The 23,638-nt window shown below is 39.0% G+C and overlaps 2 protein-coding genes across 7 annotated transcripts in view; one reads left to right on the top strand and one right to left on the bottom strand.

Annotated features, from left to right (window-relative positions):
• OSBPL9 (oxysterol binding protein like 9) overlaps window positions 1-20,103 on the top strand; it is a 188,978-nt gene extending 168,875 nt beyond the window's left edge. For all 4 annotated transcript variants that reach the window (XM_061184231.1, XM_061184234.1, XM_061184232.1 and 1 more), the window contains 12 exons: window positions 5,126-5,238; window positions 5,368-5,486; window positions 9,472-9,557; window positions 11,717-11,888; window positions 13,191-13,275; window positions 14,001-14,111; window positions 14,353-14,416; window positions 14,538-14,678; window positions 16,551-16,629; window positions 17,438-17,529; window positions 19,502-19,637; window positions 19,866-20,103. In XM_061184231.1, the coding sequence (XP_061040214.1) occupies window positions 5,126-5,238; window positions 5,368-5,486; window positions 9,472-9,557; window positions 11,717-11,888; window positions 13,191-13,275; window positions 14,001-14,111; window positions 14,353-14,416; window positions 14,538-14,678; window positions 16,551-16,629; window positions 17,438-17,529; window positions 19,502-19,637; window positions 19,866-19,940 (1,273 nt within the window). In that variant the 3' untranslated portion in view covers window positions 19,941-20,103. The remainder of the gene's footprint in view (window positions 1-5,125; window positions 5,239-5,367; window positions 5,487-9,471; window positions 9,558-11,716; window positions 11,889-13,190; window positions 13,276-14,000; window positions 14,112-14,352; window positions 14,417-14,537; window positions 14,679-16,550; window positions 16,630-17,437; window positions 17,530-19,501; window positions 19,638-19,865) is intronic.
• An 815-nt stretch (window positions 20,104-20,918) lies between these two features.
• Window positions 20,919-23,638, bottom strand: part of NRDC (nardilysin convertase) — a 95,938-nt gene continuing 93,218 nt past the window's right edge. For all 3 annotated transcript variants that reach the window (XM_061184228.1, XM_061184229.1, XM_061184230.1), the window contains 4 exons: window positions 23,202-23,292; window positions 22,821-22,937; window positions 21,739-21,828; window positions 20,919-21,571 (listed from right to left, as the gene is read on the bottom strand). In XM_061184228.1, the coding sequence (XP_061040211.1) occupies window positions 21,374-21,571; window positions 21,739-21,828; window positions 22,821-22,937; window positions 23,202-23,292 (496 nt within the window). In that variant the 3' untranslated portion in view covers window positions 20,919-21,373. The remainder of the gene's footprint in view (window positions 21,572-21,738; window positions 21,829-22,820; window positions 22,938-23,201; window positions 23,293-23,638) is intronic.

The raw sequence follows: 23,638 nt of genomic DNA, 5'->3' as shown, positions 1-23,638 counted from the left end.
ACAAGGGCCAGGTCGTGAAAGAGTCCTTTTAGCCTTTTATGAATTTTGAACATTTTCTCACAAGTGATGGCAGCTGCTGGTCAGGTCTGCATTTTAGAAGAATAGATATGCCTGAATTGTGTAGAATCGAATGCAGTGGGGATGCATTACATGTAGGAAGACCAGGCAAAACTGGGTAGAAACTTGAGAAATGTTGATAACCTGAGCTAAGGTCATAACATAGGAATGGAGGGAAGCACATGGACTCCAGAGATACTAAGTAGGCAGATTTTGGCAGATATTGATGATAGGTTTTCTCTCATTAGGAAACATTTGACCTATTTTACAGTGTTAAATCAAAGCTAGGTATGTTCCATTGTACAGAAAAGGCCTTTACATGTAAAGTCACTTACATGATAGCCAATAAGCAAAGTACTTTTTAGCCCTACTGGTACATCGGTTGCTGTGGTTAGACTTTGGATTCTGGAATCTTAGAAAAGAATAGGTTCTAAATCTGTTTTGCTTTTAAGGTGTGTGATCTTGGTCAAGTTATTTAGCCTGTGACATCCTCAGTTTCCTTGTCTGTAAAATGAGGATAATAATAGTTTCAACTTCCAGGGATCATTGTGAACATTTAAGTGAGAATAATGTCAAGTGCTTACTATGATGTCTGGCATGTATAATAAGTGCGCAGTAAGTGATAGCTGTTACAGAAAGCAAATTAACATTTATTTGCTTTAATGTTCTTATATTTGTTGTAGATGTAGTTGGCTTACTTTTTGTTGGGTATTTTTTCCAAGTCTCCTGCCATCTCAGGAGTTGGTGCTAGTGTTACAGCTTGGGGTTTGCTTTGAAATACACTACAAATTTGGAAATGATTATATGTGAATTTGCAAGCTAAGTACTATCAGCCAAACTTAGACCTTGAAACTTGGTTTCTTTTAGTAAGAAGTATTTTGTGGCACTCCATTTCTCTGGCTCTCTCTTTTTTTTTTTTTAGAGATAACAATTTTTTTTTTAATTGGGGTATATTTGCTTTACAATGCTGTGTTAGTTTCTGCTGTACAACAGAGTGAATCAGCTACATGTATACAGATATCCCCTCCCTCTTGGACCTCCCTCCCTCCCTCCACCACCCCCATCCCACCCACCTAGGTCACCACAGAGCACTGAGCTGAGCTCACTGCACTATACAGCAGGTTCCCACTAACTATCTGTTTTACACATGGTAGTGTATATATGTCAGTCCCAATCTCCCAGTTCATCCCACCCTCCCTTCCCGCACATGTCCACATGTCCATTCTCTATGTTTGCATCTCTATTCCTGCCCTGCAAATAGGTTCATCTATACCATTTTTCTAGATTCCACATATATGCGTTAATATATGATACTTGTTTTTCAATTTCTGACTTACTTTTCTCTGTATGACAGACTCTAGGTCCATCCACGTCTCTGCAAATGACCCAATTTCATTCCTTTTTATGGCTGAGTAATATTCCATTGTATATATGTACCACATCTTCTTTATCCATTCATCTGTCGATGGACATTTAGGTTGCTTCCATGTCTCTGGCTATTCTAAATAGTGCTGCAATGGACATTGGGGTGCATGTGTCTTTTTGAATTATGGTTTTCTCAGGGTATAAGCCCAGTAGTGGGATTGCTGGGAGAACAGTATGGAGGTTCCTTAAAAAACTAAAAATAGAACTACTATATGACCCAGCACTCCAGTTCTCTTAAGTGTGCACGTGAACTGAGAAATACAGTATGTATATAATTGCACTGTAACTATTCAGAACCTCAAAATTTATAAGGAAAATGATGATATTAATTCAGGAAGTTTTGTTACATAGTAGATCAAATTCAGATTTTGAATGTTGGAAAAGTAAAATATATGTGATTAGGTGAATACATACTGTTAGGACATGAGACTTTACTTAAGGAAGAGAGATTTGAGCCCACAATTCAAGAAGGCTAGTTTAGAAGAAAGAGTTTGGTTTAGCATGTTGGTTTCTTAATGTTTGTATGTAGGGAAATAAACTATTACAAGACCCTTATTAGCAGTTTGCCAATAGAAATTTCACTTTAATTTTTAAAATATTTTTTATGATAGTGGGGTTAAAAGAAAATAAGCATTTGGAAGAAAATTCCAAAGTAAAGGTTATTATTTATTTTTGAAGTGTTAAATCATTGTTTTCTTTAAACAGAATTAAGGACAGTCTCGATCATTAGCTATTATTCGAAACAAAGTACAATTGAATATCAAAATGTATCATCTGTCCTCTAGAAGCCTATAACTATATTCAGTAAAAGCTTGATAATAATGTGGTTAGCCTCCTTATTACATCACAGATAGTCAATCTCTGGCCCCAGTTTTAGGGGTTCTCCTGAAATTTTTCTGAAATAGATAAATTTTAAATGCTTACCTGTTGTACCTGTAATAGGCATATCTACAAAGTTACCTGCAGGCTCATAGGCTTTTCTTTTCTCTCTTTGTAAGCTTCCTTCTCTATGCTCTCCCAGTACCCATCCCGTAACAAATACACAGTTTATGAACCTCCTATTTGAAGGGATCCAGAGTTAAATTCTTTGTCCAGCTCACCCACTCAGGCTTCCTTTTCTCCTTCAATTTCATTCTTTCCTTTTATGCCCTAATCTAGATTCCCAAACTAGTAGGGGCTACAGATATTTTATTTGGCCAGCACAGTGTTTGTTGATTTTTTGTTTTAAAATTTTTATTTTAATGGAGTATAGTTGATTAACAATGTTGTGATAGTTTCAGGTGTACAGCAAAGTGATTCAGATATACATTTTCCCATTAAATGGAATTTTAAATCCCTTCAAATTGAGTATGCTAGTGCCAGGTCTCTGTTGTTTTATAATCTGGCCCTATTCACATATTTATGCTCTCTGCCTGGCCTCTGTAGGCATTGAGCTTGTGTGCCACCTGCTGGGCATCAGCTGCTACCACTAGTTTTCTAGCTCTCGGGTCAAGTTTCTATCTACAGTTTCTCTCCCTGACAGAAGAGAATTTGAAAAGTCCTTTCACCGTTCAGTTTCTAAAGACCTGTAGTAATGATAACTTCTGTGTGAACTATGTTATTGGGTTTTGCACATTTATAAACTAGATGAAAGTGCATGTGGGAAAGAACTTGCCCTTTGGAGCCAGACGTATATTTGAAATGGCTCCACTACTTACCAGTTGCGTGACCTCTGTCCAGTCATTGAACCTCTGAGCCTCTGTGTATGATGAGAATAATCATGTCTCCCTTTTAGGGTTAGACTGTTATGGAGATGAACATATACAATGTTTGACACATACAAGGTACTCAATAAGATTTTGGATTCTGTTGTTATAATTAAGTTCAGAGCTGTACCTTTTTCGGTTTAGTTTATTTATGATCTTATGATTTAATTCTGTGCAAGTTAGCCCATTGCAGATAAACCTTTCCTGTATGCATATCATTTTTGTCAGCATTGCTCTTGTTTTGTAACTATAGTCTTTAAATCCTTTGTCCTGAACGAGGTAAATTATGAAATGGCTAAATGAGAATTTATCCCATTTTTTTCCATTTTGAGCTTTATTGAGCATTTCACTTGGCCCAGACATGGTTTCTAACCTGAGTAAGGAGGAAAAGCACAGCATATATTCATCTCTGACGTTTGGAATCTAAAGTAAGATACATGTTTTAAAGAATCTGAGGTTTTTAGATCAATTGATTTAAAGGATTGATTCTATTTTGATGATATATCAAAGAGCCACAAAACTTTTTGAAGATAATTTTTATGCAGCTCTTTTATTTAATGATAATTTGATTTCCCTTATCTAGTTCTTTTACTCATATTTTCCATTGGCTCTCAAAACTGGTGAGGTAGACATTAGTTATAGTACCTTGTGATGTACACTACTAAATTATCAAAGTAGCAATATTTAGTTACCTAAGGATTTTTGAAAAATAGATCAAAAGAAGGCAAGTAACCAGGACAAACTATGTTTAAATTAGAATACGTATGTTCTAATATTCTAATGTTCTAACATAGGCAGAGCACAGAGAATTTTTAGGATAATGAAACTATTCTCTGCAATACTACAGTGGGGGATACTTATATTACATTTGTCAAAATCCATAGAATGTACAAGACCAAGAGTGAACCCTACTGTAAACTATGGACTTTGAGTGATAATGGCATGTCATGTAGGTTCATCAACTGTTAACACGTGTACTACTCTCGTGCAGGATGTTGATAGTGGGGAGGTTGTGCATATGGGAATTCTGTACTTTCTGCTCAGTTTTGCTCTGAACCTAAAACTACTCTTAAAAAAATCAAGCTTATAATTAAATAAGAAATCAAAAGAAGGTAAGTAATCAGGGCAAACTATGTTTAAATTAGAATATATAATGTGTTTTGCACCTATAAATTTGCAATAAAAGACTTTTATGTGTGTACCATTTTATAAATAATACCTACAGTATGAGAAATTTGGTTTCTGTTTTTACCCTTAATAAGTAAACTTTGATCATTCTTTTGTTAATGTACAAATACTAGTCCTGGGTAAGTTATGATCATAGCTGTAATAATAAAATAGAGGATTCTTTCTTTAGACCCTGTTAATCAGCTCATAATACCACTTACCATAAATTTACTTGTAAAAAGTAATATGCTTTTTTATTTTTTAATTTCAAATATAATTTTTTAATGACTGGGAAGGGTGTTATTACCAGCGTGGGCTTTTATCAAAGGATCTCAAAAATATAGACATCTTTCTGAGGCTAATTAATAGACTTACCAGTTTTGAGGTTCTGGAAATGGTTGCCAAGAATTATGACATACCTACATTTATGCAAAGTAACAAAATTGGAAAATGAACTCTAGTTTTAAACTTACATGCAGAAGCAAAATCTTACCAATTTTTCATGGCCTTTCAACATGGCTTGGTTGAGCATACACCATGCAGAAAACATGAGCCTGATGGGGAGAGAGTTGGAAAGCATGTATGTGTGTATGTATGTAACCAGCTAACTTTAAGGGTCTAGTTAGTTTCTGTCAGCTATCTGCATATATTGGTTTTAAATAGATTGGTATCGTACTATGATTTTAAATTGCTTTTTTAAAAAGCTTAAGAAGGTGATTAATTTTTTTTAGTTCCTCTGGATCTGCCTCAGTCTTGACACACAGCAGCTCAGGAAATAGTCTAAAGCGCCCAGATACCACGGAATCACTTAATTCTTCCATGTCCAATGGAACAAGTGATGCTGGTAAGCAGCCTTGGAGAGTTTACCTTTTTTTTCTTAAAAATGTTTGTTTGAAAAAAAATGTATAATACTTGGTAACAGCACAGATTGGCCCAGTTTAACACCAGTCTAAGAAGATCTGTTTTATTTTAGACCTTTTCGATTCACATGATGAGAGAGATGATGAAGGGGAGGCAGGGTCGGTGGAAGAGCACAAGAGTGTTATCATGCATCTGTTGTCACAGGTTAGGCTTGGAATGGATCTCACTAAGGTAAGAATCAAATTTGGTATTTGCTGTTAGTCTTAATGTGTATATGTAGATTCTCAGTGATCGTACGGTGAGTGTGTCTGCAAATGTAGTATAATGACATAACTTCTGTTTATACTTTTGTCTTGTTATGAATTAATATATATGTACCTGAGTAAACTGAAAATTTTTATAAATGGATGAAATAAGTAAAGCTAGGATGATTTCATATAGATAGTACATATGGATTATATAGGCTATGATTTGGATTTTATTGGGGGCAAGCATGGAATAGTATTGGGCTTGGTTAGTAGTCTGAACAAAAACCTAAAGCAGTGTAGTGTGCATGGAATCAAAATGAGCAGAGTTCTGATCTCGGGGTTAGAGGACCTGTGCTTACATCCTGCTTCTGCTGTTACCAAACTGTGTGACCTTGAGCAAGTCCCTTTCTCTATGATCTTTGGGTTTCTCATATACAAAATGGACATAGAGTGACCTACTTTACAGGATTGTTGTAAGGAATGGAACAGGTAGTGAGTGGAAAACTGTGTGACACATGTTGAGCTATATAATTATTGTGGTTCTGGATTTGAATTTGAATTTAAACTTGGCACTCTAAACAGAATACCTGATTGATGTAGGAGACTGGTGTATAGGTGCCTGTGTATATCCCCGCCACTGTGCTAAAAGCCTCATCCTTTTACCTAATTCTCACCACAGCACTGCAAAGTTAGGTGTTATTGTTAACACCATTTTATAGATGAGGAAACTAAAGCTCATAGAGGTTAAGTAACTTGGCTAAGTCTTATTTAAGTGGCAGAACTGAGATTCTAATCTGGTCGTAGATTTCAAAATCTATAAACTAATCCATAATACTTTCTAGTAAGTGTCTATAATAAAAATTTTTACCCCAAATCTAAATGAGAACGGAAAATTTGTGCAACAAACATACTTGCTGGGAAAGTTCTAGGTAAGAGAATATTTGCAGGAGCTTGCCCTCAGAATTTTTTCAGTGATCATTAGATTGATTGCATAATTGCTGGAGCAGAATTGTAACTTCACATTTGAAAGATACAGCTTAATTTTAGATGTTGACATTTATAATATATTTCTTTTCTACATCTTCTACCTTGGTTGGTTTTGGTCTTCAGTAATAGAAGACCCACCTAACAGTATCTTGAACAATGCTAGGTTTATTATCTCCTGTAATGAGAAGTCCAGAAGTAGAGTAGTTCCAGGATTGGCTAATTCGTAGTGGGTCAACAATGTGAGAAAGGACCTAGGTTCCTTCAGTCTCTCTGCTTTGCCATCCTTAGCATGCTGACATTCACACTCAGACCTGTCTCCTCATCATTGCAAAATGACTGCTGCACTTCCAGTCATCACATCCTTATGCAAAATGTCAAGAGGCAGAAAAATAATTTCTTTTCATGAATTTTGTTGTTGTAATAGGGAGAACATATAACAACAGTGGCCCATCAAACTTCCAATTGAATCTCATTGGCCAGAACTAGGCAGGTGTGCACGCCTAAACCAGTCACTGGTAAAGGAGGTTAAATGATTGGTTTAGATTAATCCACATTCACCCCTTGAGATCTGGGCGGGCCCTGTGACTCTCATGGCAACCTATAGCCTGAACCTGAACTGAATGAAAGTTCTGTTAGTAGAGATGTACATAGGCAACCAAAAGTGTGTGCCACAATCAAGTGTATAATTTTTGCCTCACATAATTTCCTCTGCCAGATAGTCCAGGTTTGGGTTTGGAGCCACTAAAAGTTTAATTTTTGCCAAATTAGCTATTTTAGAAATCTTTATTGGCATAAATGGCTATGATTGCCAGCAGATTCTGAAATCTTGATTCCCTTGTGCATTCCAAAGTATTATTACAATAATGCCTTAAATTTGTATCTCATTTTCCTATTTATAAAAATACTTTCTCACTTCAAATATTTTCTATAAAGAGTTATTTTCCAAATACATTGTAGTGTTTGGAAATACTATAAAGTCACATCCCGCTTATTACCTCATTTGGTCTTCAAAACAATCCTAAGGTTTAAGCAAGACATATAATTATCCTCCTTTTACAGAAACTTACAGAGGTTGAATTAATTTTCCAGGGCTTCCTCACACCTAAGAAGTGACAAAATAAGTACTTGAACCCAGGTTTAAGACAGCCTAACCCAGCTCACTTTTATCAGTGTTCCAGCAGCTTGACATAATGGCATGTATCAGTATAGTGCTAAAAACACTGAAGAAGATGTGTTGAATGAGAGTTCTTAAGAAAACTTTTAAGTAGGGAGGGAAAAAAAAAATTTTTTTTTGATTAAACATCAGATCAAATTTATGGTTTTTGGCCATTTCTTCTTTTTCAAATTGCCTGTTCAGTTCTTTTCATTATTCTACTGGCAATAGTAATCTTTTTCTTGTTGATTTGCAAGAGCTGTTTATACATTAAGATACTTAGTCCTGTCTTGTTCTTCAGCAGTCTTACTTAGTGATTTAGAATCTCTGTGTTCTCCAAGAGTGGTAGGAAATTGTACCAAGCTTACTTGCCAATCTAAGCATATTTATATTATGAACATACATGTTCTGTGGAACTTTTAAACTCTGGAGCCTGATAATAAACATTCTAAATGTTAGAACCACAGTTTTTCTTTTCAAGCCTGTGTCCTATCATTCCTCTTTATATACGCAGCAATACTGGTCCACTGGTCAGTCCCTGTCACACTCATTTTCTGCCCCCCCCCCGGCCCCCCCCCAATCTCCATGTCTTGTTCTTCTGTTTTTCCCTCTGTCTCTTATAGCCTACTCTCTAAGGCTTTTCTTTAGCACCCCACCTCAATAAATTGTTTCCAAACTTTGCCCTCATTCTGGTTCCCCAAACAGAACATGATCTTTGCCTGTCCTGAATTTCCATGGTACCTTGAGCGTCTCTTGTATGATATTTATCACATTCTACCTAAAATTTAAATGCTCGTATTATTCTCTCATACTTAACCTTTGCTGCCTCCATAGCATTTACCACACGATCTTGAATATAGCAGATATACAGTAATTACTACATTTAAAGGAATCTTCACTTACTATGATGCGCTACTTCCATAATGAATAATGTCTAATCTGATACACGTATCAAAAACTATTCCTTCATTCCTTTTTTAATTGGTTAATCCTAATCTATCTTATCCTTTTTCTTCATTTTCCAATTTCTTCTTTACTTTCTCCTCTGCCACATTCCCAGCGCCTCAGCATTTTTCTTCATGGGCTCAGCCCCATGATGAAGGAGTTTGTTGAATCCCGTCTTTATTCTCTTCTTCATTTTGTTTATTCAGTTACTTATTTAAATTTTTCTTACTTTGGGGATAGTAACTGAAGATGCAAGTAGAAATAAGTATGGCCCTTGCATTCTAGGAGCTCATTGTTCATTTGCGGACACAGACCCATAAGCAGATAAGTTCCCTAGTGCGCCTACGATGATAGAGGGGAAAGTGAGCAGGCCCTGCACCACCCCCATAACCAGACAAACCCGATTTTGAATTCCACTGAATAACAGAGCGGTGAGAAAATTTTTCACCCTTTTGAGCTTCATTTTTCTCCACTGTAAAATAAGGATGATAATTTCCTCTTAATGGGATTGTTGTACAGTTTAATAAGATAATGTGTATGTTGATACTCCAGAAGGTCATATAGGTATCGAAGGGTTGCTACTGAGTAGTTGTTGTTATTGTTACACTGATTCAGGGAGCTAAAGGGAGGTTGCAAAGAGGAAGTGACATTTGAACATTCAAAATCTCTGTTTTTCATCTGTTGGGCAGGTTAATGGGCATTCTGAATCAGAACAGTTTGAGAAGTAGGTATCAGAAGCATGCCTGGGCAGTACTTGGTGGGTGTTACTATGATTGGAATGAGTTTTTTGTTTCATTTACTTTTTTTTTTTTTAAGCAGTTCAGCAATCTGTTTATCTGTAGTGGAATTTGATCCTCAAGGGTCAAATATGTATGTTTTTCAGGTAGTTCTTCCAACATTTATTCTTGAAAGAAGATCTCTTTTAGAAATGTATGCAGACTTTTTTGCACATCCGGACCTGTTTGTGAGGTATTTGACTCAATATAGTAGTTTCCAGTTTTTTTAAGACTTTACCCATTAGCTTTCTGCCTTGGCAGGATAGATGGATCCCTTTGCCTTTCAGACATTTCTGGGGAAAAGTGGAATTGAATATTTTGTTTGTATTAGATGCCCGTTTGCTTAGATTATTTGGCGGTGATATTGTTAGGCAACCAAGTTAAACACTTCAAAAAATCTTGAGTGCCTGTTAAGGTAGCTAGGATTTACGGAGCCAAGGCTAGGATCTTATTTGATCCAGGAATTGGTAATCACTGTTAAATTATTTACACTATATCCAATGAATTTCAGTTATCCAAGTTTAGCAAACCTTTCTAAAGCACCTATTGTTTGCCAGGCACTTTGTTATGAGCTGGAAAGGGAAAGAGTCACAGTGTCTGCCTTTGAGGAGTTTACAGTCCAGTGTCCAGAGTATAGCCTGATTCATAAATTTCAAATACAAAGCTTGCAATATTAGATACATGTATAAAGGCCAGAGCTAATCTAAAGGTGGGATTGATTTATGAGGAGGTGAGTGAGTTCACATTGCTTTTCAGTGGTAGCAGCAGTACTTTCTTTGTAATGGGGTGTTCTAATCCGTCTTCTCTGATTGCATTCCTTGGCCTTGGACTGTGGTTTACTGAAGCCAGATACAAATCACTGAAGTTTCACAGTGGGTGGGCACATTGGATGACATTGATACATACCTTCTTAATGAAGATTTTAAGAGACCCATTTAACCATTTCCCAAAGGGCAGAAATTCAAATAGCTATGGCACTGTTTAAATTCATACAAAATTGAACAAATAAAATGTAAGTATTTATTGGTAACATAAATAAATGGAAAGTACCAGTTATTCATTAGATATAGATTTGAGGTTTAAGGATAATTTTTAATGTATGAGAATTTAAGCTATGAGGTCCCTGGAGGAATCACTTAAAAAACACAGAAGTATAGCTAAAAAGCCAATAAATAAGATTAAATGGAATTCTAAAAATTCTAACTCCCCAAAAAGGAGGAAAGGAAATATAATGGAACAAAGAAAAAAGAGGCCAAATAGAAAAATACCAAGATGATAGAGTTAAACCCAACTATATCAGTATTACACTAAATGTGAATAACATACATGCTCCATTTAAGAGAACAGTGACTGTAAGACTGGATAAAAAAGCAAGATTCATCTGTACGCTGTTTGCAAGAGAGAGACTTTAAATATGAAGACACTGATTAGTTAAAAGGATGGACAGAGATATACCATAGTATATATGCTTAGTGCAAAACACTAAGCATAACAAAGCTGGTGTCACTGTATTAGTATCAAAGGATATTTTTTAAGACAAGAAATATTAGCAGAGACAAGTAAGGATATTTCATATGATATGATGAGTCAATTTATCAAGAATAAATAATAATCCTAAATATGTAAAACAGCTTCAAACTATATGCAGCAAAAATTGACTGAAGGGAGAAATAGACAAGTACACAAACAAGGTTGGAAATTCCTCGGGAATTGATTGAGCAGCACGCACCTTCCCCCACCCCTCTGAAAATCAGTGAGGCTATAGAAGGTCCAATTGACTTTTCTAAAACATTACCAAACAATGTGTATAACAGTCTTTTTAAGTGTAAATGGAACATTCATCAAGATAGACCATATACTAGGAAGACTTAATAAATTGAAAATAATTGGAACCATATGGAATATGTTCACTGAGCATGAAAGAACTAAATCAGAAATCAATACCAGAAATATATCCAGAAAATCTCCAACTGTTTGGCAGTTAAACAATGCACTTACAAGTATGAAGTTCTGGAACAAGCAAAGCTAATGGTCTTAGAAACCAGAAACAGTGTTTGCCTCAGGGTAAGGGTTGGGGATTGCTTGGAAAGGAGGATGGGGAAACTTGGGGGTAATGGAGATGTTCTATATCTTGATTGCATGGTGATTAATTAAATGGATATAAGCATTTTTTCAAATTCATCAAACCAAACAGTTAAGACTGGTGTGTTTAATTATGTATATTATATTTCAATTTTAAAAAGAGACCGAGGTAGCTCCTGGTACTGGGCCCTCTTAGCCTGGCTTAGGGTGGACCATGCTGAGGGTGCTGTCAGAAAACAGGGTGTTAAATTTTGTCTTTCTCCCTTGCAGTATTAGTGACCAGAAGGATGCCAGAGACCGAATGGTTCAGGTTGTAAAATGGTACCTCTCAGCCTTTCACGCAGGAAGGAAAGGATCGGTTGCCAAAAAGCCATACAACCCCATTCTGGGTGAGATCTTTCAGTGTCACTGGACATTACCAAATGATACTGAAGAGAATGTGGTGAGTTCTCCACTGACATTTTAAATTACCTTAGTATTTAGATACTTAGTACTTAGCTTTTAGTGTACTGATTCAAGATTTCATTTTATTTGGAGGCGGATAATAATGGTAAAGGCACTGATCAAAAGATGTTTACCACCCGTAGAAGAACAGTGTTGTTGGATCAGCATATTTTGAACACAGTGAGCAAGGAGAAAGAGTGGCGTGAGATGAGGATAGAAATTTAGAAATCAGATCATGCAAAGTCCTCCTGGACCATAATGATAATTTTATGGCTTATCAGGAACTCATTTTTGCTTTGAAAAGGTCATTATAATTATTTTGTGAAAAATGAATTGGAAAGGGGCAAATAGAAGCAAGGAGACCGCTGAGGAGGCTTTGGCATTATTCCAGGAGAGACATGGTTGATTCAAGCTATATTTTGGAGGCAGAGCTGTTAGATGGATTGGGCAGGGTGAGGGAAAGGGGACAGTCAGAGATGAATCCTTGCTTGTGGGCTTCAGCAGTTGGTTGGTGCCATTTACTAAAGAGGAAAAGATTGGATTTGGGGAGGGAAAAATCCAGAACTCCAATTTGAAATATAAAGTATGAGGGGTCTGTTAGACATGTAAGTGGAACTGTCAAATAGGGAGTTAGAATTTAAGAGTCTGGAGTTGAAGGGAGAGAGAGGTCTAGGATGGAGACGGGGCTTTCAGAGATTTTAGTGTATTTAGAAGGCACTTAAATCCCTGGGATTAGATGAAATTATCTAGGAAGACATCTAGAGAAGAATAGTTAACTGAGACCTGAGCCACAGGGCTCCAACATTTGGGGGTTGATTTGAGGAAAACAACCAACATGGAAGACCCAAATAAATGCTAAAAGGCCTCTAGGGGTGAAAAAAATAAGCCCCTGGCCCACAGTGGCTTTCACATAATAATCTCTCCTTAAAAATAACTCTGTATTTTTCCCTTTCCGAATGACACATTACATGTAGTCCTTTCCTGAAGACAGAAGCAGTGTGTCTGTTCTTGTTCATATTGCAGACATTGATAAGTCCCTGTTCTGTGGCAGGCCTGGCCCTGAGTTAGGCACATGGTCCTTGCCTTCAATAATGTCTTAGTCAGAGAGACTTAGGGAGACTGACACAAAGCAGTAATTCCAGTAGTATAAGTGCCTCAAGAAAAGTATATATGAGATGTTTTGGGTGTGTAGAGGAGGGAGCAGTTAACCACCTTGGGAGGCAGAGACTCCAGTTATTAGATTCTCTGCACTGTCATTTGTTTCCACATCAAAAGAAAATGATGTTATATTTACTTGCAGGAGCTAGTTTCAGAAGGACCAGTTCCCTGGGTTTCCAAGAATAGCGTAACATTCGTGGCTGAGCAGGTTTCCCATCATCCACCCAGTAAGTTACAGAGCTCCTCGGCAGTAGCCACTTTCAAACTGTTCTGTCTAAAGAGGGTCATAAAGAGCTCCATAACTGAGGCCACTGTACGGTCAGTTTTATGGCCACCTGTATCTTCCCAATTCTGTGAGGATTGGTTCCTCATATCTGTTCCTGGTATAAGTTCTAAAGACTCTATTAGGCTTCACTGCTTAATTATATATAAAAAGAAGGGATTTGAGAAGCCACCTTTTAGTGCTTCTGAAGTCATCTTTCACAGCATGAGCTGTGCTCTAGCGATCCCATCAACTCTGAAGACAGTTTATGTAAAAAAGACGTAGTTTCTGCACAGTATATTCCTGGCATAGTGGAAAGAATGTGTGTCCTCCCGTGTTATTTGCTGGATGCAGCATTAAGACTGGTAATACTGGATGGGCCCAGGTTGGGGCTGGGGCAGGAACATGCTTGCTGACCAGAAGAACAGACAGTCCCTTTGTTTTTAAGCCTCTGGGATTGGTCATAGCCTCATGGTTTAGGGAAGTTCCTGCCCACATGGTCCTGAACGGTTGCTTGCATTGGGGGAAACAGGGTATAAAAGACAGGTGGGTAATTCCTGACTACATTCAAGGCTGTTCTTTGAGGGATAAAGGATTTTCCCCATGCAGCCAGTTTTTTCTCTGGGTGAATGGAGTTGGAGAGGGGAATATAGCTATGTAGTGCACTAATTGAAAACAATTTCTATTCAGTTTCAGCCTTTTATGCTGAGTGTTTTAACAAGAAGATACAATTCAATGCTCATATCTGGACCAAATCAAAATTCCTTGGGATGTCAATTGGGGTGCACAACATAGGACAGGGTAAGTCTGTGGGCTTTTGGTGAACTACTGTGTTAATAGAATTTTATGTCATTCTAATATGTGCTGGACACCTATCTAGTAAGAGTAAATGGCCCCAGAAAGCCAGTTTGGATGTCATTGTTTGCAGGGAAGCATGTGTATTGGCGGTGAGAGCAGGGGTGGGATGCAAGATTGATTTTCCCTAAACTGAATGGAGATTCCATCAACTACTTAGCTGAAATTCCATCCCTTGTCTCCACAGGCTGTGTCTCGTGTCTAGACCATGATGAACATTACATTCTCACATTCCCCAATGGTTATGGAAGGCAAGTAGAGCTGTGTGCATTCCTCTGATTAGCAAGCAGCAGACCCTGCTGTTCCTTAAGCTGTGCCCCTCCTTTCTTTCCTCTGAACTGTCAGCCTTACCTGAAACTTTTGATTTTGCAGGTCTATCCTCACAGTGCCCTGGGTGGAACTAGGCGGAGAATGCAATATTAATTGTTCCAAGACTGGCTATAGTGCCAATATCGTCTTCCACACTAAACCTTTCTATGGGGGCAAGAAGCACAGAGTTACTGCTGAGATTTTGTAGGTATTTTGTTTTTCTGCTTCGGTGCTTCTGCTTATCTGAAATACTTTTCCTTTTGTCTTGAACTGTAACTCCCATCAGGAATTGACCATTTTAATGGTTCTGTCTTTGTAAACTTACTTCACATCTTGTGTGTCATGTCTCTTCCTAAAGTCCCATCTCAGAAGGAGACCTAAAATCTGGGTTCAGAACAACCTGAGGTCATTGGTGGGATTTCCTTCCTAGGAACCTGACTTGCAAATGGAGAACTGAAAGAGTCTTCCTGGATCTCCTAGCTAACCCAGATTATGGGTGCCTGACTCATTATTGCTGGATTGGACCATGAGCTAGCCCATACGGTAGACCCTGTGACTCCCACCGAAGTGTCTCAAAGCCCTCATAGTCCTTTTTTCTGTGCCTTTGCTGGGGAAAAACAGTAACCATCACATCTTTGCTCGGTTCTGTTTGACACTCTAGGATCAGATGAAGACAGCTGTGCTGTCTGGGTAAACAGTCAGTTGGGTGGTTTAGAGGCTGCCTAGAAGAGGAAAATCTGTAGGACCTTCTCTGACCTCAAAGGCCTTATTGGGAACAGTGTTGCAGATGGAAGACACAGGATTGGTTAACCAGTTTTTTAGGGAGATAATTTAATTTGGATGACAGAATCAGCTCCAAAAAAATCTTGAGCAGGGCAGGACGGGACCACGAACACAAGATGTTTACTAAGGATCACTGTAAAATCCAGAATATTACTGCAGTCAGAAAATACGGGCAGAGGTTAGGGAATAGCACAAGTCACCACAATAGTGCGGCAGCTCCCCTAAAATAGGCAGGTGGGGGAAATAGGATGTCCAGAACAAAGACCTGGGTGGGCCTGCTTCTCAGAATTCCTTAGAGGCAACCAACCAGCACCAACAGGAACTGCTAGCAGATTTTTTGGCCAGTCACAGCGACATATAATAGAAAGACTGCCTTCTGAAAGAGTGCTTGGTGGGCTTTTCAAATTAGGGTAATGTCTAAATATTATGAAAATAGTTTTGACCTTAAGAGGGTCTTGGGAAGCCCCAGGGGTCCCCAGACCATACTTCGAGAACCACTGCACAATAACCTTCTAAACCTGGAATCCTACCATTTTTCTTTCCCTTTGTCCTCCTTCACACAAAGCACCAAGTCACAGAGGAAGCAAGTTTCAGTCTACTGATAGCAACTTCATCCCTCTACCCTGTGTATTTTTATCTTTCTGACCTCCTAGCCTCTTTCTATGTCCATGCCTTGCCCTTCCTAATCTGTCCTTTGTTGTAACGCTTATCTTCTAAGTTCCGTACCTGCCATACACATCACTGTCATGTCCAAGTAAAACCTGTTGGGGCTTTTGAGGAAGGGATCCTTGCTTAGGAAAAGAGGTAAAATCGTTTGACCCAGAGGTCCCTTTCAGGCTGAAGATGAAAGCCTGGTCTCCAGCATTGTATCCTTAAGTGAAGCCTTCTCTGACCCTCATCCTAGCAGTGTTGCCCTTGGTCTCCAGTGCTCACCTGAACTCACCACAGCACTTGCCACCCAGAATCTCAATGGCAGTGTCTCCGCACTAGACTGTGAACAGCTCAAGGGCAGGGACTGTCCCTAGTTTGCCGTGGTCCCAGCACCTAGTGCATCTCATACCCGCAGTTTCTGGGATCTTGAGTCTATTAGCAACTTCTTTAGGGCCCTCATTCTTATAGTTGGCTCTGAGAAATCCAGTTTTATTAAGCTGCGTTCACCAACGACTTCACAGTTGCTCTTCTGTGTTCTGCTCTGTGTAGGTAGGCCACACTAACGAGATTCTTTGGTAGAGAAATTTCAATTTGAGACAAACACAAATGTTTGTGTTTTTTTGTTTTTGTTTTTTAATCTAGTTCTCCAAATGACAAGAAGTCTTTCTGCTCAATTGAAGGGGAATGGAATGGTGTAATGTATGCAAAATACTCAACAGGGGTAAGAACGTGTGTTTTGCCACTTGTTTCAGGCTTCATTGAATCGTAGCCCATCCCTTACTCTGGCTTCCTTCATCTGGAAATTTAACCAGGATGAGCTCTAATGCCAGCTCTTCAGGGCAAGCCTTTTCCTTCTCCCACCTCTTACCTAGCAGTACAGGTAGTAGAATGATTTTTACTTTCCTCTCTCCCCTTAAAATACTCAAGAATAATATATGAAAAAAAAATGCTTGACACCATAGTAAGCACCCAGTAAATGTTAGCTATATCATTAGAATGTATGGTATGTGTGTTTATAAATAAAATGAGGTGCTAAACTATTAACTCATGTGTGTTTGTATGTACACAGTTTGACTTTGTCTAAGAAATGTATTAACTGCCTGGCACCAGGGATACAGAAATGAGTAAGATAGTCCTTGCCCTCAAGGACCTTGCAAACTACCTAATTAAGGTAGGAGGGAGGTGGTATGGCATTAACAGGAGGAGCCAATGAATTGGATTTTGGACTCAGAGAATTTGAAATTTAAAAAGCACTTCAGAGTACTTAACATTAGGATTAGTTGTCTAGCTCTCCAAGAGATTACATCCCAAGCATGTAGCACATAGCCACATTGAAACTGTCTGTTGAATTGAGCCTTTACCAAGACTTAAAACAAACAATTATAATTTAGGCTGAAGATTGCATATGGAACTCATTGTCTACATCACTAACATGTGGGATTTCATGATTAAATCTGTTAATGGGAAGAGTTGACTTTTCCTTCTAGAACAGTGTGAACAATAAAACATCTACCTCTTCTGTTTTCTAGGAAAATGTAGTTTTTATAGATACCAAGAAGTTGCCTATAATCAAGAAGAAAGTGAGGAAGTTGGAAGATCAGAATGAGTACGAATCCCGCTGGTAAGGAGATGACATAACTAGAGCTATTGCAGCAGTGCTCTTGCTATTGGCCAGGCATAGGTGCAGGGCTGGGTTGTAGAGACTGTATAGCAGGGTGTAACAGAGCACAGACTGAGTTTGAATGCCTGGGTTCATATGGAGCTCCACCATTTGCATTGTAACCATGATTATAAGCTACCCTCTCTTTGCCTTCTTTCCTGAAATGGTAACCACCTCAGCATTGTTGTAAGAACTAAATGAGAAAAACATGGAGCCTATGTATGATGCTTGGCATGTAATAAGTATACAGTGTATGTTGACTTATCACCATCTTTATGGCTTGTAAGAGATGGTAGTGAGGTCCCAACTGAGATCATATATATATCAAAACATCTTTACGGTCTCTTTTTTTTTTTTAAACATCGTTATTGGAGTATAATTGCTTTACATTGTTGTGTTAGTTGCTGCTATATAACAAAGTGAATCAGCTATACGTACACGTATATCCCCATATCCCCTCCCTTTTGTGTCTCCCTCCCACCCTCCCTATCCCACCCCTCTAGGTGGTCAAAAAGCACCGAGCTGATCTCCCTGTGCTATGTGGCTGCTTTCCACTAGCTATCTATTTTACGTCTGGTAATGTATATATGTCCATGCCACTCTCTCACTTCGTCCCAGCTTACCCTTCCCCCTCCCTGTGTCCTCAACTCCATTCTCTATGTCTGCATCTTTATTCCAGCCCTGCCCCTAGGTTCATGAGAACCATTTTTTTTTAAACACCTTTATTGGAATATAATTGCTTTACATTGTTGTGTTAGTTGCTGCTGTATAACAAAGTCAATCAGCTATACATATACATATATCTCCATATCCCCTTCCTCTTGCGTCTCCGTCCCACACTCCCTAGGGTCTTTTTTGTTTGCAAGAAACTTTAAAAAAAATTCCATTTCTGAGTATTTTAGTATGTATCTGTAAAGGGACTTTTTCAAAAAAACACAAAAAACACCAGCCACAATATCATCATTGTACTTTTTAAAAAATCAGTTATTCCTTAATATCATCAAATATCTAATTGGTATTCAATTTTCTAGTAGTCTCAAATGTCATAATTTTTCCCCCTTCCATTTGTACAATAAAATCAGGATCTTTTGGTGGTATGAGGAATCATGCACTAAAGTTCTTTGTTTAGCATATTAGGGGATTTCTTAAGTGAAGAAGACCTTACAAATTATAACCCTGCCTGTGTCTTTAACTTGTTAACAGTCTGCTTGCCTGGACTGCCCGCTCATAGTTATAAGTGGAAATCTATAGACATTTATGCTCTGCTACTCACACAAGGGGAATCTTAGGATGTCTACTTTTCTAGTTCCTAGGAGTCTTCACTTTAAAGTGTTGTTTGGACCAGCCTTGTCTAGTTATCATCTTCCAGGCCTTGAGAGGAAGCCAAATCTTTTACCCCGCCCTAAGCCTCTGCAGTGCATCTCTTGACCCTTATTCTCTGTATTCAAACTGCTTCTCCCAGATTTCGTTATTAATTCCAGGGGAGTCTTCATGAGATAGAACTTCTCAGCTCCTCTGATCTGATCTTACTATAAACTTTTGGTTTATACTAAGGGACACTGAAGCCCTAGAGAGGTGAACTGACAGCCCCAAGGTTGCATCGCTAGTTAGAGGTACAGCCAGAAGTGGAATCCCAGTCTCAGCTGTTTTTTCTCCTCTGTTGTCCTAACCATATATCCAGCTTTCTGCCCATCCTGTATTTCCTCCTTTGACAACTAGCAGTGGAATCTTCTGAGACCACTTCTCTGTTCTTTACTTCAGTGCCCTGGTGTCAGCCAAAGGAGATTTATAGTCTGTGAACTACAGCATTTAAAGCCATTTGACTTGTACTGTAGTTATGTTATATTCTAGATGGATCTAGCCTTTCATTCTCAAGACTGCTAACTCCTCTGTCCATCAAGTACTTATTAGCACCTTCACTTCTTTTCTTCAGCCTTTGGAAGGATGTCACTTTCAACTTAAAAATCAGAGACATTGATGCAGCAACTGAAGCCAAGCATAGACTTGAAGAAAGACAAAGAGCAGAAGCCCGAGAAAGGAAGGAAAAGGAAATTCAGTGGGAGACAAGGGTAAGCTTGCTTTGGAAGCCTGCCTCAGTCTCCCTACTGCTGTTCCCTGAGCTGTAACTCATTTGTTCATTTCAGTGAATACTGAAGTACCAAGTAAGCATGGTGATGAACGAGATGAACACTCATTTCAGTGCTGGGGGGAGGGGGAGCACATAAAATAATTAAAGGTATGATATTATAGAAGTACAGAGCAAGTGTGTAACTGAATTCTCCCCTTTTCTCTTACAGTTATTTCATGAAGATGGAGAATGCTGGGTTTATGATGAACCGTTACTGAAACGTCTCGGTGCTGCCAAGCATTAGGTTGGGAAATGCAAGGTTTGCTCCTGGTGATCCGGGCAGGAGGCACAATGAAGTAACAGTCTTCCTTTGGGAGAACCTATTCACTCCCTTCTTATTGCAGTGGTTCCTATCTCAGGGATACTGGACTTTCTGATGCAGATGAACAATTAAAGCGAGAAAAGCTTCCCTTTTTCCTGTTCTGTGGCAGTTACAGTGTTGACTTCGGTCTTGAGAAAAACTTCAGGTTTTGAAAACAAGATGTCTGCTCCTTTTCCAAATCCCACGTTATAAATCCCAGTCTCAAACTCTGCACTCTAGTATTGCTGTTGCGATATACAACATCTGTTTCCTAGTTCATATAATCTTGGGTAATATATATATATATATATATATATACACACACACACATATATACATATATATAATATAGGTGATGCCAGATTTTTCATAAATACGCCATCTACTGTAAATATTGGTTCCTCTTGAGTTGTTTTAGAAAATTTAGCACAACGTATTAAAATCACATGTTAGGAAATTTCATGGTCTCAACTACAATAACTTTTATTTTGGAATTGAACTATTATTAAATTGTATCCAACTCTGGACTACAGTTTAATTATACTCAGTGCTTCTTAAGGCTTCATAAAGTAATTTTTCCAACCTTTTTTTTTTTAGTGTGTTTCTTTTATTATTTTTATGATTAAACTTGAACCCAGTTATTTGGCAGCCTTGAATACAGGAGCTAGCTTTTTACAGGGGCTCTTGAAGTAATGAAGGGGTCCATCCTTTTCCTTCCTTAGGCTCTGTGTTCTGTCTTTAGCCCCCACAATGCTATTCGCAAGTTTTAATTGAACTCTCAAGTAGTACACATAGGGCTACCGACATTTTATCCAAAAATATTTTATTGCCTTAGAGAATTTGGGAAGAATGTTTATTTTTAGATCCCCACCCCACACTGAAACAAAACATAATAAAAGGAATGCCACAGCAGCAAATGGCTCATTCTGAAGGGCAATACAGAATTACCTTTATTTTTAAATACATTAAAAACAACACAGGTATTAGTATTAGCACCTGGCATTTAGGTACTTAAGAAGACATCAATTACATAGGGCCTCTGAAGCCTGTCATACAGAACTGGATTCTCAATCTGAGAGGACCAGGACAGGCCAGGGTGTCTCAGATGGCTCCTGCAAGCTTTTTGGTTACATTGGCCCACCTGCTAATTTCTCTCTGCAGCTGCTATAGTAACCCTTGGTTTGTTAGTCACAACAGAAGGAGGGGCGGCCGGGGGGGGGGAGGGGCGGCCAGGGGGGGGGGGGGCGGGAACAAATTCTATGATGCCAGTGCAAAAATTCAGTGGAAGCCCTAAGGCAGTAGTAGTGTAACTAACTTCATAAAATTCAAACAAACACTTTTAAATACACAGTGCTTCAGGCCAATGAGACTGCAGTTTATTTGACTATTTTATGGTAGGGGAGAAGGTTAAGTCTTGATGTGAAAGCCCTGATATCAATAACGGGGATGGTACAATCTGCCAGCAGAGGAGAGGTTGGCAGGTAGGTTAGCTGCATCACTTCACAAGAAGAGTTTGAATCCTCACCGGAAGGGGTACCATCCTCTTCCGGCTCGTACTTCCCAAATCCAACAACCTGAAAGAGGCCAAAGAAAGACTTGAGGTGAGAGAGACAGAATGCTGACCAAATTTGGGAAAAGACCTGTTAGGATCTCTGATACCAATCTAAACTCAGGGAATGGTAAATGTGCTAAATGACAACCCTGGAAAGGACAGAGCTACAGCTTAGGTAACCGTACTCACATGAACGCTGAGCATTTTACTTCCTGGTCCTCTATGGGCCTTGAACCAGTTGACTAGGTCTGATTTTGAGAATGATTTCAGTGCTTCAATCTTAAAGGGGGAAGGGAGGACAAGAAAGAAAGAAAGCTATAAAAGAAAGAGTAACAATGTATTTTCTGTAAAGATATTAAACATAACACCCTAGACAGACCTCCTTGATCCTGCTTTTTGCACATCGTTTTATTCTTCCACGTTTCAGCTGGCTCCCAACCTTCTGGAGAAGGATAAAAATGAGCCTCTGACACACCTTCATGTTTCTTAGCAATGACTGACCCTGGCAGGTAGCAGATGGTGTAATTACAGCTGAGTACTGTACTCTGAGCCAAACCCATCACACCTTAGTGTCACCTCTCAGGTACATGGTAATGGTACACTCTGGCTTCTAATAGGAAAACCGCAGAACCTCAAGAGCTGGGCTGACTGAAGCCTCTTGTTAAATAACCCCTCTGCTTCAATGTCCTTTGGTAATTCACCACATAGGGTTATAGTATCAGAGCTATGGATTGCAGTGCCCAGAGCTCTTTTTCATGGGCTTTATTACTTTGGGCTAGAATTTGTCACAAAAACCTGTACACAGAATCCTTAAATCTGGGGAAGGAACTCCATAAAATTGAGAACCAGAAGTTCTCAATTTTCTTTAAGTAGCAGAAGCCGTTTTTCTCCCAAACCTTATAGGGAACCTAAGTATATAATAAAAAAGTGAGAAAAAAAAATGTATATATATGCATAACTGAATTACTTTGCTGTACAGCAGAAATTAACACATTGTAAATCAACTATACTTCAACTTTTAAAAAAATGGATCTGACTGAAATTGGGGGAGCAGAAGTAAGGATTAGCAAGCATCCTGCTCACTTGGCCACCTAAGGCTCTAGAGAAGCCAGTCTGGAAACAAGATTTGATCAATCACATCAAGGAATGGGCAAGTAAATAACTTGCCCCAGGTTTCTCTTCCACGCAATACCAATTTGCTTAGAATTGTGTCTCCTGTTAAATCAGGAGTCCCTTTCAGGGCTGTCTTACTCTGAAAACGGTGTTACTACCTCATGGGCAAGGCGGTCAAAGAGATACTGCTGGGTCACCACTTCGTTCCAGTTCCTGTCCACCTCCTCCCCAAGGTGGGTGTCCTCGCACTCCTTCAGCTTGATCAGAGCTGTGACCTGTTACCATCAGAAAGAGACACCCTCAGCTGTGGCCTCACACCAGTTCCCTCAGAACACACTTGGCCCTGTCCAGTCTGCTTTGTGATGGACCTGCCAGCATGATGGGGAGGGATGAAGCTGGGGAGACATGGTCAGATTAAGGGGGGGGCTATAGAGCTCAAGAGCCAGCCAGCATACAGCACTGTTAAGACTGGTGTCTAGTTGTCATGAGGGCTTGGGTGGGCCAAGGAACAAAAGACCAGGCCAACACAGTAAAGTCACCTGGGTGTTGAATGCATCCTCAGTGAGGTTCTCGATCTTCTCCTCGAAGCTAGAAAGAAACTCTTCTATCTTCTTATCAACAACTTCAGAGCTGAAACAAAATACCTTCAATTACAAGTCATCAGTGACCAGGTATCAAGCAGAAGGCAAAGGAGAGAATCAGGGCTAAGGCATATTTCCAGGAAAGAGGCTGAAGTGATATTCTCCCCTAAGCTGTGGGAGGGAAGGGAACGATGAAGAACCCTACCCCTACCCCGCCTCTAGCCCGATTTCCTGGTATCCTCACAGGAAGCAGTAGACAGCCATGCTGACCATTCCAAAGCTGAGAACCAACAAGGCCTTGTATTGGGTTGGCCCAAAAGTTCAGTTTTTTTCCATAAGATCGGTCTAGTAGCGCTTAGTTGTCTTTAACTTCATTCAAAACAATTTTGTTAGAT

The sequence above is a fragment of the Eubalaena glacialis genome, chromosome 3 (genome assembly GCF_028564815.1).
Source record: "Eubalaena glacialis isolate mEubGla1 chromosome 3, mEubGla1.1.hap2.+ XY, whole genome shotgun sequence".
NCBI classification, from domain to species: domain Eukaryota; kingdom Metazoa; phylum Chordata; class Mammalia; order Artiodactyla; family Balaenidae; genus Eubalaena; species Eubalaena glacialis.
Note: the sequence above shows the minus strand (reverse complement) of the source record. Positions and strands in the feature narration are given on the sequence as shown.